This window comes from Tachypleus tridentatus, chromosome 1 (genome assembly GCF_004210375.1).
Source record: "Tachypleus tridentatus isolate NWPU-2018 chromosome 1, ASM421037v1, whole genome shotgun sequence".
Taxonomy (NCBI): Eukaryota; Metazoa; Arthropoda; class Merostomata; order Xiphosura; family Limulidae; genus Tachypleus; species Tachypleus tridentatus.
In genome coordinates, this window is record NC_134825.1 from 63,934,696 (window position 1) to 63,950,237 (window position 15,542).

Genomic DNA, 15,542 nt, shown 5'->3' on the forward strand with positions numbered 1-15,542 from the left:
AATATATTCGTTGCGTAACTTTAAAGTTTAATAGAATATATGTATATACTATATAAATATATATAACCATATTTTTAAAAAAAAACCGAAACAAAACATATTTAAATTAAATAAATACATTTAAATAAAGTTAAATAAGTAAACAAAATCAAGAAAAGGTCTGCTTCAGAAACATCAAATCCCAACCTGCGATTAATTATACTATAATCATATTTTTTTAAAAGCCAAAATAAAAAGAAATTAAACAAAACAAAATTTTATGGTTATGATATAATTAATTAAAGGTTGGGATTTGATGTTTCTAACGCAGTCCTTCCTCATGATTTTGTTTACTTATTTAACTTTATTTAAATGTATTTATTTAATTTCACAATATATATATATATATATATATACATAAAACCTGCTCGTTATCATTTCGACGTATATTTTTAGTAATATAAAAATAGTAGTGATGTTCTGTGTGGAATACACGCCATAAAGTACATCCAGACAGATTAGCTAGTTTTTGTTTGTTTTTCCTTCATTCCAGAACAACAGGATCCTCTGTTCCTCTCCAGTATCACTGTTTATGAGTCATGAGTCAGGCCTGAAAGTTGTTGTCATAATAAGGACAGATAATATAGTTATACAAGTGCAAAACTATAAAATAAATAATTGACGTCACATGGGAGAAAAACCTTCAGCAGAATAAGTCAATTTGATGAAAAATGACTAGAATAGTTAAACATTTCGTCACTAAAAATACACAAAAATTAGATTCTACACGAATACTGATGCATAATACAAGTTTATCCAGATGATGAACACGTGAGTACAACATATTTAACTAATTTGTCACGGGTGGAGTAGCACGTGTCGCGTGCTGCACGAAATGATAAAATAAAAGTTAAAGTAGTTTCTAGCGCAAAACCTTCAGATTTCTCGTTGTTGACTTTTGTTTTCATGTTAAACATTCAGCTTGGTTGGTTGTTACTCTTGAGCCCTTTCCCGTAATGAGAAGTACTGTTGAATGTTTGTATGCAGTGTAGCAGTAAAAATTAGCTTGATGGGATATTTCAAATGGCATGTTAGGTAAGTAAGTAAACAAGTTTACTTGTTTGTTTATTGTTAAGTACAAAACTGCACTGTTACCCGTACTGTTCTCGGTGTAGGGATTGAATACCTAATTTAAGCATTATAAGTCCTCTAGGTTACTACTTAACCACAAGTGGATTGGGGTAAGAATTAAAAGTGTTCATTTTATTTCTGTCGTAATAGCGCCCCCTAGTGGTGCTTATAAATTATAATATTCATGAAATATAAACGAAGGAGTCTGTCTACTCGTTTGCTATCTTGGCATGTATGATTTGCCGGGTTCGATCTCGCGAAATGCAAAAGTTGGTGACTACAAAGTAATATAGTAAAACATTATAGTGTGTATGACTCAGAACCAATCATTATCTTTCAACATCTATGTTTGCTACCTATATAAGATACAAAAAAGGTGTAATTATTGATCTGTTTGTATTACAACAGGTACACGCAGCAGTTATAGTTAAAAAGAAATATGTTTTTTATTCAGTTGGATGAAAATGTGAACTATTGTTTGTTTGTTTTTCGCACAAAGCTACTCGAGGGCTATCTGTGCTAGCCGTCTCTAATTTAGCAGTGTAAGACTAGAGGTAATGCAACTAGTCATCACCACCCACAGCCAACTCTTGGGCTACTCTTTTACCAACAAATAGTGGGATTGACTGTCACATAATAACGCCCCCACGGCTGAAAGAGCGAGCATGTTTGGCGCGACAGGGATGCGAACCCGCCACCCTCAGATTACGAGTCGCACGCCCTAACACGCTTGGCGATTCCGGGCTAAATGTGAACTAATCTAATTATCATTATAGAAACATTACCTGTGTTTATAAATTGACCATGGGAGAAATGTATCAAATATGGGGATCGGCATGGCCAGGTGGGTTAAGGCGTTCGACTCGTAATCCGGAGGTCGCGGGTTCGCATCCCGGTCGCACCGAACATACTCGCCCTTTCAGTCGTACGGCGTTATAATGTGACGGTCAATCCCACTATTCGTTGGTAAAAGAGTAGCCCAATAGTTGACGATGGGTGGTGATGACTAGCTGCCTTTCCTCTGGTCTTATACTGCTAAATTAGGGACGGCTAGCACAGATAGCCCTCGAGTAGCTTTGTGCAAAATTTCAAAAACAAACAAACAAACAAACAAGATGCACTAAAACTATCTTAGTTTACACAAAGGTATCAACCGGTTAATAACTGATTTCAGCAGTTTTCACTACGTTCCACATAACTGAATGACTAAATTGTGCAATGAATAATCGCAAATTCTAAGTCTAAATAACACTTAAAGATGTATAAAAATTACTTAATAGCGTTATGAATTGTTGTGTGTGTGTTTTCTTGTAGTAAAGCCACATTGCTGAGTCCACCGAGGGAAATCGAACCCCTGATTTTAGCGTTAAAAATTTGAAGTCTTACCGTTGTACCAACGGAAGATATGAATTCTTATTCAACTCAAGATGTTAACCTTCATCCAATTTCTTTTTCGATTATTATCTCATAAAATGGACTGAGGACAATTAGCAATTTAGGTTTGCTTAATCGAATTTTCACGAAGTGTTTGTGATATAATTATTCCCGCCATGTAAACTTAGCGAGAGGTGTCTGACTACACACGTATGCATGTGTATATAAACATAATGTAAAAAAAGACAAATGCCTTTTTAAGTATTTAACAAAGTAAGTGAAGTTTTCTTTCAGTCATGTTTGGAGTAATTTTTCGTAATTTCAAGGCTTACACTTACAAGCACTCCTAGAGTTATAACGTCACAACAGAAGTATCTACAGTCAAACAGTCTTTTTTTGCTTCAAACCATTGATAAAGATACAGATTTTTTTGTGGCAGTGGATGATTGAAAGGATCCTTCCTATATCTTATTGAAAATTGAGTAATTAATACAATGTGTACAAATTATACCACTTCTGCTAATAGTTGTTACACGTTTTCTCTCTCTGGAAATAAATATTAAAGGAACACTAGAAACAGTTTTAGTATTTCTAACCATTTGATTCTCATGAATTTATAATCAAATATAAAAGAACTGATAATGAGAACATTAGCGTTTTTGCACATTATATATGTATCTGTGTATGCGTACTACAATGAGGACGTTGGAGTTAGAAAATCGCTGAAACCAATATCACTCTAAACTCTGATCTCTTAAAATGTCCAAAATGGTAACAATTATAACGTTATTCTCTTAGATATAGCAGCTGTAATTGAGTTACTTAGTATCTCAGTCTTGTGAAGATTCTGCAGTTTATTTTCGTAGTTTTATTTTAACTCTGACGCGCATTGCTTGGGAGAGACAGTCTATGTGTCGCCAGTGAATGAAGAAAAATAACCCTTTAGTCTCTTTTAGATTTAGCTTTTCTCATATTTATTATATTAATGGCGAAGAGAAGAAGGATGCTTTAGAGAAAAAGTCATACGTTGTCAGTATAACCATATGGGGTTCCTTACATTTATGACGACTACGTGCGCCATGTGATGATGCTCACTGAAACCTAAACCAATATATAAAACCTTTTTTTAATTCTTAGTGAAATGAAATGCACCTTTTGATTAATAGTGAAAGGGAAAGAGTTTTTAGCCTTTGAGATGTGCGAAATAGGGTGTATGTGTATTTTTAAAGGTTTACTAGACTAGAAGTCAAAGACGCAATAATACTCCAAAACATTATCTTTTTTTTTGGGGGAGGGGCATCTATGGTGTTTATCTAAAGTAATGATACATAACTATAAATAACCGTAATTGCGTGTTTTGGTTATTTTGGAAAAAGATTACGCGTTTAGGATAATGATGCTAAATAAACTCGAAGAACCACAACATTATTTAGTTTTTTTTAACCTTTTTCTTCAGCTCCTTTTAAGCATTTTGATCATACACAAAAAACTGAAATACTCAGCTGACATCATGTGTTTCAAGGGTACTTGTAAAGAACGATCCCATAATCTGGATATTAAGTCCACTTAGATGTAATGCGTTAAGCTGTACATTTGGTTTATTAAAGAATAAAATAACATATCAATTTGGGTTAGAGGGCTGAAAGTCTAGGTCGCTGTTTGTCGAGATAACCAAAGTAGTATTATTTAGGCTTCTGTAAAACAAATACTAAATACAGTACATGTTAACTCGTACGTAGACATAGAGCAAAATCAAAGCGAACATTCATATAAGTTATTTTAAGCACATAGGACTTCAGCATTTCAGATTATTTCTCGCTTGAACAATTATTTGTCAGACAAGCAAAAACCTTGGGTAGTTTTAGAGAGAAGTGAAGTGTTTTTTAAGGCTATACTGGGGGACTGTTCTTGTTTGTGAGACGAAAAAAGATATTTGATGAGTTAAAAATTAACGTTCTAGAAGAAACTATGTGGTACAACTCTCAGGGATCAGGTATAGTTTGAACAGTTAAAAACTACCTTATTAAAAGTTGTAATGTGCAAACTCTCAACGACCAGGTATAGTTTGGACAGTTAAAAATTACCTTACTAGAACTAGCTATGTGGTACAAAACTCGGTGACTATATGTAATCTGAATGATTAAAAATCACCTTACTATAACTAGCTATGTGGTGCAGAATTCGATGACCGGGTATAGTTTGAATAGTTAAGAATTACCTTACTGGAGCTAGCTATGTGGTGCACAAACTCTCCCGTTGAGATAGAATCGGTTTTTAAATTATGTCTGGCTGGTAATTCTAAAAACTTTTATTATATCGAAAATTGTTAGGTATTTACTTTTGATTCCTCTGACTGAATGTGACACCTTTGAAAGCACGTTACTGTAGTGTCGAACTTCCTGAGGAATAGCTACTGTCGTTAGCCTAAATCAATATTATAATATCGAAGCTGAAAAGATTTACCAATGGTACGCTGTGCTGTCTCTGTCATCTGTTCTGAAGTCGTACGTGTGTGTTCACTGCTCCTGTGCTCCAATTGAGATGGCATGTTACTAAATCTGTACCACAGGGTGTATATCGAAGTCACAGTAGAATTATTGGTGGGGCTTGGTACTCAGGGCTCCAAGACACTGGTAAGTATTGTTTTGAGACTTCATGGTGAAAATGTTTTGAATAACTTTTGTAATGTTTTACTAAACCTAATGTTTAAGCTTTCAGATAGTAAATAAAGAAAAAATTATAAATTTATTTGTATAAAACTTTGATACACTCAAGTTTTTGCATAAGCAATTTTGGGTAGGTTTCTACGTCAGAAATTCATGCAGAACTATTCGAGGACTATCTCTGCATTACCGACCGTAATTTTGAGTGATCCAGAGTGATTCATTTCTTATTATCGCAAAAAAATAAAAATTTCACTCCATATTTTGTGGCTTGTGTACGTTATAAGAGCGACATCCAAATCCCACTTTCCGATTATAATGGCTCACGAGTTGGGTGGTATTGATGTTAATTATGTCTATACTTCAAAATTAGGGTAGCTAAATAACCCTCTAGTAGCTTTGCGTGAAAATCAATAAACAACACTTCCTAATTTTTAACTAATAGACTAGTTTGTTTGTTTTGTCATTTGACACAAAGCTACACAAAGGGCTATCTGTACTCTGCCCACCACTGGTATTGAAACCTAGTTTCTAGCAGTATACGTCCGCAGAAATACCACTGTGCTACTTGGGGACCTAATAGACTACCGAGTAAATAAATGAACTAGCCTGCTGGTAACTTTTGGCTACCCTTAATCGACCAGATATTGGCAGATAGGCCAAATAGATTATTCTTATAGATCACGCATAATCTGAAGCTGCAGAATGTGTTTTTGGAGCTAAAAGTGGCAAAATATAAAAAACCCTTGTATTCATAGTATAGTTATTATTAAGGTCTCATTCAACTCACAGATAAATCATTATGTTAAGATCTTACACGAAAAATAATTATATTTGAGAGCAATCCAAATGTTTTTCTTTTGTCTAATTATTTCTAAAGATTAGGTTGTTTTGATCCATCCATAATAAAAAAAAAAATGAAATTTGTGAAATAAATCACGTAGTTTTCTTGCCCTACGCCCCGAAAAAAAAAAAAAAAAACCAACAACAACAAGGAATGGTATTTCCGTTTTTATTCTACACTGTAGCTGAACAGCGACTTTTCTCCCTCCAAGAATGTTGCACACATCTGTTTCACCCTGTACACAGATTTATGTTTTTCTTTTACATAAAATCGTGAGATATCTATTCCATACGTAACTTCCGCTTTGAAAACATGCAACAATGCATGGTGAGGAGGGACAAAGTGTGGCATGTCATCTATGCACGTGCACCGTTATGACGAACTGAAAATAGCAGTTAAAAAAAAAGTAAAAATATTGTGTAAACTTTGCAATTAACCTTTTTCCAATGAAATTTAAACACAATCAAGAATTTCAACATTTGATTGCACTTAAAAGACAACTAAAGCAAGTTGTATATGTATATATTTATGTGTATGTGTTTGTTACGTTTGTTGTAAGATCTTGTTATATATACAATACATACAAGTGTAAATTTCCAGTGGACATCAAACAGATCTGTATAAGTTTGAAATGGTATCATAAACAGCTTGGTAGCACCTTTGAGTGGGTGCTGTTAACAGGGTGGGGCTAATTATAGCGTCTATTACAATGAAGCTGATGTAAACTTCGCGTGGAAATCGTTAACAAAATGATATAAATTGAAAGTGTGGTGTGAATTTTGAGAGAGTATTACAATGAAAATAGCGTATATTTCGAGAGGGCTTCACGCAAACAGTGGATTAACTTTCAAATAGAACTCGTTAATAAAGTGCATAGTGTATATTTTTAATGTATACCTTGAGCAAAAATGTTGTAAATTTCGAGTCGGTATAGGTTCTTACTAATGCCCATTTTCAATGTGTGTTGCTAAAGGAATGTTGTAAATTTCGAGTCGGTATAGGTTCTTACTAATGCCCATTTTCAATGTGTGTTGCTAAAGGAATGATGAAAATTTCGAGTCGGTATAGGTTCTTACTAATGCCCATTTTGAATGTGTGTTGCTAAAGGAATGATGAAAATTTTGAGTCGGCTATAAGTTACTAATGTCCATTTTGAATGTGTGTTACTGCTTTTCAGTTTTGAGTTTTTACAGTTAAACGAATGGTATAAATTTTGTGTGTGTTCCGTCAAGTTGGTGTAAATTTCAAGAGGTTGGTGTAAATTTCCAGTAGGTACAGCTGTAAGATTGGTGTAAATTTCTTTTTTTGTAAGATTGGTGTAAATTTCTTTTTTTTTCTTATGGTTTTTTCTAGTAGCAGATTACTTATCCCTTTGTTTGAGGCTATGTTTAGTTAAGAGTTTTAATTTCTTACAAGTAAACCAACCGTAAACACCTTTCCTGTTTCACTGAGGTTTTTCTTAGCTATATAGAAGATAACCTGAGGAACTATCACTATGAAATATTCACCACAAACTCCCTCTGATATATATATTGGATAATCAAAAAGCAGCATTTCATTAACTTACACGTAATACTCTATTATTGCTATTATTCTGTGCCTTTGTATGTTTATATACATTTGTTCTTTTATCTTAACAAATGTTTATCGGTAAGCTGAGATGTCTTTATTCGTCAGTAACACGAGCGTAGCCCCACAAATAGTTTTATTTCTTAGGCGTGGTCAGATAAATCTGTCGAAATGGTTTGACCTCGTGAGTCCAAAACTGTAATTAAATTTCAAATCAGTCAAGGTATGCAGGAGCTATCAACTAAACGTTTGTACTTAAAAAACAAATCTCAGAGCTATTCTATGAGCCACAAGGCCGCTGCTAAAAATACACATGATAAAGTGATACGTCTCATCTTTCCTACAATTGCTCGTTTGTGAAAGTGTTACCAGAACCACAACAGCCTTTAGAAGAAAGGCAATTTAGATATGTAGCGTGTAATTGTTTTATGTTTTTGTAAAATCCATAACTTTAAACGTACTTTTCAAAATGTTCCTCGAATAAAATAATTTTTGTCTATAAGCAAACATTGAGTTTGCTTTTATTGCAATATTTTGAGGATTGCCTCGAACATATATTGTAGATTATTTGAAGTATATGTGCAATAGCCTCTTTAAATTTTAACAAACACCTTAGAAGGAAAGCAATTCCGCTAGTAAAAACCATTCACTTCCAACTCTACTTTAATCGAATAGTGGGAGTTGACAGTCATCTTTTAAGGCACCCATGATTCCAAAGCGCGTAGAGCATTTTGAAGCAACGGGGCGTGAACCATGGACTCTCGAATTCATATTCTGGCATGCTAACCTTTCGGTCACGTCCTACTGCAGCGAAAAAGATTTTTTTTTTAATCCAATCTGAAAAATCTGTTTTTCTGCACTTGATGGCCATGTAATAAATACAGAATTTAACCTACAGTACTTTGGAATTTCCTTGAAGCAATATAATCTAACAATATTGTTTGTTTTCTTTTCTGAATTTCGCGTAAAGCTACACGAGGGCTATCTGCGCTAGCCACCTTTACTTTAGCAGAGTAAGACTAGAGGGAAGGCAGTTAGTCATCAACCACCCACCGCCAACGCTTGGGCTACTATTTTACCAACGAATAGTGGAATTGACCGTCACATTATAACAACATCGCGGCTGAAAGGGAGAGCATGTTTGGTGCGACCGGGATTCGAACCCGCAACCTACAGATTTCGAGTCGAACGTCTTAACCCACCTGACCATGCCGGTCTAATCTAACAAAATAAACATGTTATTCCACCGAACTGTTCATTTCCTTTCAAGAATAATATTTTACATTTCAGCATTAAATGAGATTATTTCTACTATTTCGAGGAGATTTTAAATGTCATCAGTAGTTTCCTGAGATGATATAACTGACTGTTAAATGACAGTAGAGAAAATGATTCTGTCATTTGCAAAATGACTTCTTGAAAACAAGTAGAGGCATCTAATTAAAACATACTATGATTACGACACATTTAAAGTTTGTTTGTAATTAAGCACAACGCTACATAATAGGCACTTTGTGCTCGCCCACCACGGGTATCGAAACCCGGTTTCTAGCGTTCGCAGATATAACGTTGTGCCACTGAGGGGCCATATTTAAAGTATATAAATGGTATTGAACAATAATGTGAACGTCTATAATTTGTTAAAAATTTTCGGAGCATACGATATTTACACAATCTCAGCGGTTATGTCTGAAGGCTTATCACGTTAAACATTTGGTTTTGATATCCGTTATGGACACAGCACAGATAACCCATTATATAGCTTTTTTATTGCAAAATAAATAAATGATTATTTTATTCTTCTCGCACACAAACCACTTTTTGTAGTTAGTTGCATCTTATTTTTCTCAATCTAATTGAATACCAGTTATTTATTAATTGATACTTCAAAATCAAGAATATATGATCAAATTTCTCAGCTTTTCTGAAGCATGGAAATAAATACGAAAACGAAATGTGTTTAGTCTAGTTTCTGTGCATATAGGCTATTGGCCCGCACATTAATTGTTTCAGCTTTGTATCACATTATGAATATTGTACCAATCGAGATGGACACTTATAATTAAAAATATCTTTAAACTATTAAGTATAAACCAGTTTCTTATAAACTTGAAGGTGAATGGCGTTAAAAGTGTATAACAGAGCCCTCTGGGCAGCGACAAACTTCTTGTGTTATTAGTTTTTTGGAATGTAGATTGGTATTATCTTCATCTCAATGAATTGTGAGGGTGGTCGAAACAACAATGTATTTAGGGTTTCTAACTTCCTTTTGTTAATTACATTTGATAACAAAATGTGGGAAAAAAACACGAAGCGATTTAATTTTTAGAATAATTTCCTTTTACACAGGTAGACTAGCCATTACATGAAAGTATATCATTAAAAAAAACTAATGAAACTACGATTAAAAGTACCGATAGCACATCTTCAGGAACTTTTTTATAAAATTCTGCCGATTTTTTATTTTTATTTATTTATTCATTTTACAACGTGAGATTCGAAATTCAATTTATATGAACTTCTTCTCAAACATTTGTAGATTGTATGAAAACACGATATTTTGTACTTTATACAGCTACAAGTGTACTTTTCGAGTAGTTTTGCATAAAAACAACTAGAAAACTTAGATTTCAATCGTTAAGTGCAAACTATATCATAATGGTAATATATGTAAATAGCTAATTATGATTAATAATTTGATTTTTAATGCATAACGTTCGAGAAGATCAGTGTAACAGTTTACTAATCGTGTGATTACAAAATTTTATGCAGCATGCCGCCAACAACACTAGTGGTGAGTTTTGTTTTTTATGGCTTGTTGATATACATACAGGAATCACAGACAGCGAGTAATGGTAATCAGATGGTGAATGTGTCAATTTTACGAAACATATTTACATGAAACATAAAAGTGAATAAGTTGTTCAATGTATTTTACATGTGAACCCATTGTTTTAAACGTAGAATCACAACTTAAGTCCTGTTATTCGATTGTAGAATATTGGTTTAATGCTTCCGTTCGATTGCAAAATATTGTTCCAAATATTTTGTGTTACTTCCCACATTTCAGCCAAGTTGTTTGTTCACCTTTTGACCTTATCAGTTTTCAACAATTGTTTTGTCGGGACTTTCTGAAGGCTAAACCACAGTTGTGAGTGTTTCTTCGGACTATTTAACATCAAAATATCGTTTCATTACATTTCCTGTATGATTAAAAACATTATCTTACCAGAAGATGAATCGCCGGTCGGTGTAATATTCTTCTTAAATTGTCCCCCATATTTTTTTTCAGTTTAAATTGATGACCATGGTGAATGTCAATGCTATATCTGACCTATCTATTTTAAGGTCAGATATGGTCTTAACTCGCAATCTGTAGATCGCAGGATTGAAATGTGTCGCCAAACACGCCCTCCCTTTAAACAGTGGTAGCATTAGAATCATACGGTCAATCACACTATTCATAAGCAAAGAGTAGGTGGTGGCGACTAGCTGTCTTCCCTTGAGACTCTCACTGCACAACTAGCGCAAATATTCCTTGAGAACATCACGCGAAAATTAAAGAAACAAACAAGTGATATTTCAACATCTATAATCACTGTTGTGATTATACATTGAGAACCTGTCGAATTTGAAATACGTTTTTAATTACTTCAGTTGACGCTTGTAATTACTAATGATTGTTTTTAATGTGAGATTTATTAACTGGTCACAAAAATATAGTGTTGAGTTGTTAAGCTCATTATTTTATCGGTATGTATTTGGCATTTGGTTCATCAAAAAGCATTTTTTCTTTAATTCTGAATAGAATATATTGTGGAATACATTCAAGGGTATATTTGCGTAATGAATCATGAGTGTTCTGCATTTTGTGTGTATCATGTATTCGTTTCCCATGTCTGATTTCCGGATCTGGGAGGGTCATATTTGATATTTCCTCCCCCTGTGAGTTTCATTTAGTTTTTTTAATTTTTGCGCAAAACTACTTGAGAGCTACTTGCGTTAGCTGTCCCTAATTTAGTAGAAATAGACTAGAGAGAATGCAGCTAGTTAACACAACCCACAGCAACACGTGGGGTACTTTACCTTTTACCAACGAACAATAGGATTGACCGTCACAGCTCCTAGGGCTGAAAGAATGAATATGTTCTGTGACAGGGATTTGAACCTACGAACCACAGGTTCCTAGTCGAGAGTCTTAGGCCCCAGGCCATGCTAGGGCTTCTCCCTGTATGTTAGCACAGCCGTAAGTTTACAGACTTAAAACGCTAAAATCCTGGGCTCGATTTCACACGGTGGATAGAGCACAGATAGTCTATTGTGTATCTTTGCACAAGAAAAACCATCACTATTTGACTTACTTCAGTTAATCAAGTATGCGTCATTATTATTCACATCATTTACAAATATAGTTTCACTTAGGTGTGATTCTTCCGGATTTTATCATAGCCTAGTGTGAAAGTAACAGTATTTAATATTTTAATTTTACAGGTAAATACACTCTGAAATAAAGTTCATAAGTCTTAGCAATAGGGCCCGGCATAGCCAGGTGGTTTAAGCACTCTACCCGTAAGCTGAAGGTCGCGGGTTCGAATCCCTGTCACACCAAACATGCTTGCCCTTTCAGCAGTAGGGGCTCTATAATATTACGATCAATCCCACTATTCGTTGGTAAAAGAGTAGCCAAAGACTTCGCGGTGGGTAGTGACGACTAGCTGCCTTCCCTCTAGTCTTATACTCCTAAATTAGGAACGGCTTGCGAAGATAGCCCTCGTGTAGCATTGCGCGAAATTAAAAAGAAAAACCTTATTTGTATGTGTATTCAAAACATTGAAAGGCACTTTAAAATATCGAATACTGTTTTTTATTTTCATCGTTCCTTTCCTGTTACTTGTTCTTATAAAAAATACTCATGAATCAAGGAATGCCACAATTTTGCTTTTACCAGACTTATAAGATGAATCCCACATAACTTCTTGCAGGACGAAATAGACTGTAACTCGATCTTACCCCGTTGATTCCACGTGGAACGTTATCGTTGGGACGGAAACAAAAATGCACACCCTCTGTCCCCACAAAAGAATGATTGTCCCTTTTGAACCGGATTTATTGTGCAGCGACGGTATTCAAGGTTACGGCTTATATGGTACTATTATAAACTCGGTCTTCTGTAGGAGCCAGTATCAAATGATACTACTATTTTAGCGGTATTATTCCCTTCTTTTTCGCCTGGGTGTGTTAGGACCAATAACTAAAAAAGGCTTTAAATAAAATCCAATTATAAAAGTGTATTGAAAGATCCAAAAACTATGTATACTAACAACTTTTAAGAAAATAAGATACTTTCATAGTTTGGTCAATAAATCCTTTGAATTAATTTTGTACGAATATTAATATATTAAAATTTTAAGACGTAACTAAGCGACGTAAATCCACAGAAATTTACGTTTTTTATTTTGTATTTAGTCATAATCTTCTCATAACTGGACATTTTCATTATATATTTTTTGTTTTTAAAACAGAAAGAAAGCTCAGAACAACAATTTCGTAACTTAGTATTGTTTTGATTTGGCAAGGCTTGATGGTTCAGGCATTCGACTTGCAATATGCTAGATCGAAACTCTTTGCCGAATACGGTTACTTTCATTTAGCAGGGCATTATAATGTTATGGACAATTCAACTTTTCTTTCGTAAAAACTAATTCAAGAATTGGCGGTGGATGGTATTGACTAGTTGCCTTCCCTTTACCCTGTCACATCAAAATCAAGGACACCTAACGCAGGCGTAATTTGAGTCAAACGTCAAATGGCGCAAGTATAAAATTTATACTTTAGTGTACTAAAGTACACTACACTTTAGTGTAGCCTTATGCGAAGTCAACAAACATCGTTTTATTATCCAAAATGAAAACTTCGTGACAAATAGTTCATATCTTAAAATCACTTGATTATAAAAACAGTAACAATAAAAAAATAGAAATTTTCTGCCGTTGAGTTCTTATTTTGTTATTATTTCATTAATTAAAGAAATATTTTCATTATTTTTGTTTGTGTGGACGAAACCTCCTGTATTACTCTGAATAAATTATGAAAATTAAGAGTCTTATGAACAAACACTTAAGAAAAAATATTAAGTATAAATTTGTTATTACCTTTTCCTGTTTGCATATTCGGTGATTTCCAAAGGGTGAGAGACAATTCCCTCCAAGATGGTTTAAAAAGTTCTGTCTGTCTATCTGAGTAAATTATAGGTTGGGATAATTGTAGGGTTAGCTCCAAAAGCAACAGTAAATTATTTTTCTACAAGAACAACCAAAACGCGTTAAATAATTTGTTGGCTGGTAATGAAATACATTTTTATAGCTATTAATGTTTAGTATGCGATAATATAAATTCTTTCCTTGGCGTGGTATTTGTCTATTTAACGACTGAACTCGTGTTTTGTATAAGTTATATAAAATTAATGACGTTAATTTCATTGTGCCTGATTTATCTTTTACCCTACAGCGTTCTTGTCTTGAATAACTTCATGATTATTTTTTGTTTAAAATAATATAATAAAGCACTAGCGCATTGCCTGTCAAAATGACAGGGCTAGTCCTACCTCATAATATACCCTAATCTCACAATTCGTAGGTAACTGAATTAAAATAAGTTTTGCGAAATCAAGCTTGACCGACGAAAAGTACAGTCCACGCAATCAAACGTCGCTAAATTCCTTTGCGAGCCAATCAAAATTAAGATCATTCATGAAATGAATTTGTGGCGCATTCATAGAATAATTATTGGTTAGATTAACAACTTATAATACATAGAAAACCCAGTGGTAACACTACGTTCCAAGAGTAACTTTTGTGCCATTTTGTTTAGCAACAAAATTATAACCTAATATTATTGTTCATCTATGTACTGAAAGTACAAAATCAAATAAGTGTATGGACAACAAAACTGAAAAAAAATTAATTTCTCAATAGAGTCTCAGTTGATTGAAGGAGTTGTCTTTTAATAATAAAAACGTAGATGATATAACAGAAAATAACTTAATTAATAAAAGATTCAAGTTTGAAACTAAATTGATATTTTGATTTCTTGATACATTTTATGCACTTGGCTTAAGGCAAGGTAATTTCACACTATGCCTCTAATTTAGGCTCACAATACCAACACTTACTAACGTTTAAGGGTTCACAGAAGCCCTCCCACACGACACTCTTTCACTCCCGTCATTAAATTCGTAATGGGTAGATAGTAATAGAACTATTCTATCTGAATAGATGCATATTACGACTCCTCCTGTGTGACGTGAGGTGACACACACGTGTTGTTTTTTTTTACTTTTACTTGTGAAAAGGAACAATTGAAGTGCTACTATCAAATGTAAAGAATCCATTTCTAATATTTCTTCGTCCAAAAATAAGCTGCTCCTCTCAATGAAAGATATTCTCTTTAAGTTTCAAACATATCAGGTCCTCAAACTGAAACCCGAGTGTCTGCATTGTTGAAAGCTATTTTATACTCTTACTATAAGGTAGCTACAATTACTGTCATTGATACTTGAACATAAAAACATTTTTTTAGTTTTCTGACACATGACAGTGATGATATATTTTATGGAGTTTGAAGCAAATATGCATTGTGTTGAAAATTCCACGCAATGATATGTGCTGTAGTGTTAATAATGATTTAGCACGTAGAAAGGTAGGTAGCTAACTAAAATACATTTTTCGTTATTTAGAACAGTGATGCCTCTAATAAAAATTCCAATTTCACTTAGTGGGTATTATTGCTTTCAGTGACCTTTTCCGTATTGTTGCTATTCGTTCTTTTAAACTCAAATTATGAGAAATTAAAACTGTTTGTTTTTCAAGTTTCGCATAAAACTAGTAGTGGACTATATGTGCTAGCTGTCCGTAATTTAAAAATGATAAACTAAATAGAGGAAACCCTTCAACTTTTGGGCTGCTCTTACGCCAACGAAAGGT

At 33.9% G+C, this 15,542-nt stretch overlaps 1 protein-coding gene across 1 annotated transcript in view; it reads left to right on the plus strand.

Moving 5' to 3' along the window:
• Nucleotides 1-949: 949 nt before the first annotated feature.
• Nucleotides 950-15,542, plus strand: part of LOC143250517 (pleckstrin homology domain-containing family G member 1-like) — an 81,799-nt gene continuing 67,206 nt past the window's right edge. Inside the window, exon 1 of the mRNA XM_076501198.1 lies at nt 950-1,074. Within this exon, the coding sequence (XP_076357313.1) occupies nt 1,068-1,074 (7 nt within the window). The 5' untranslated portion in view covers nt 950-1,067. The remainder of the gene's footprint in view (nt 1,075-15,542) is intronic.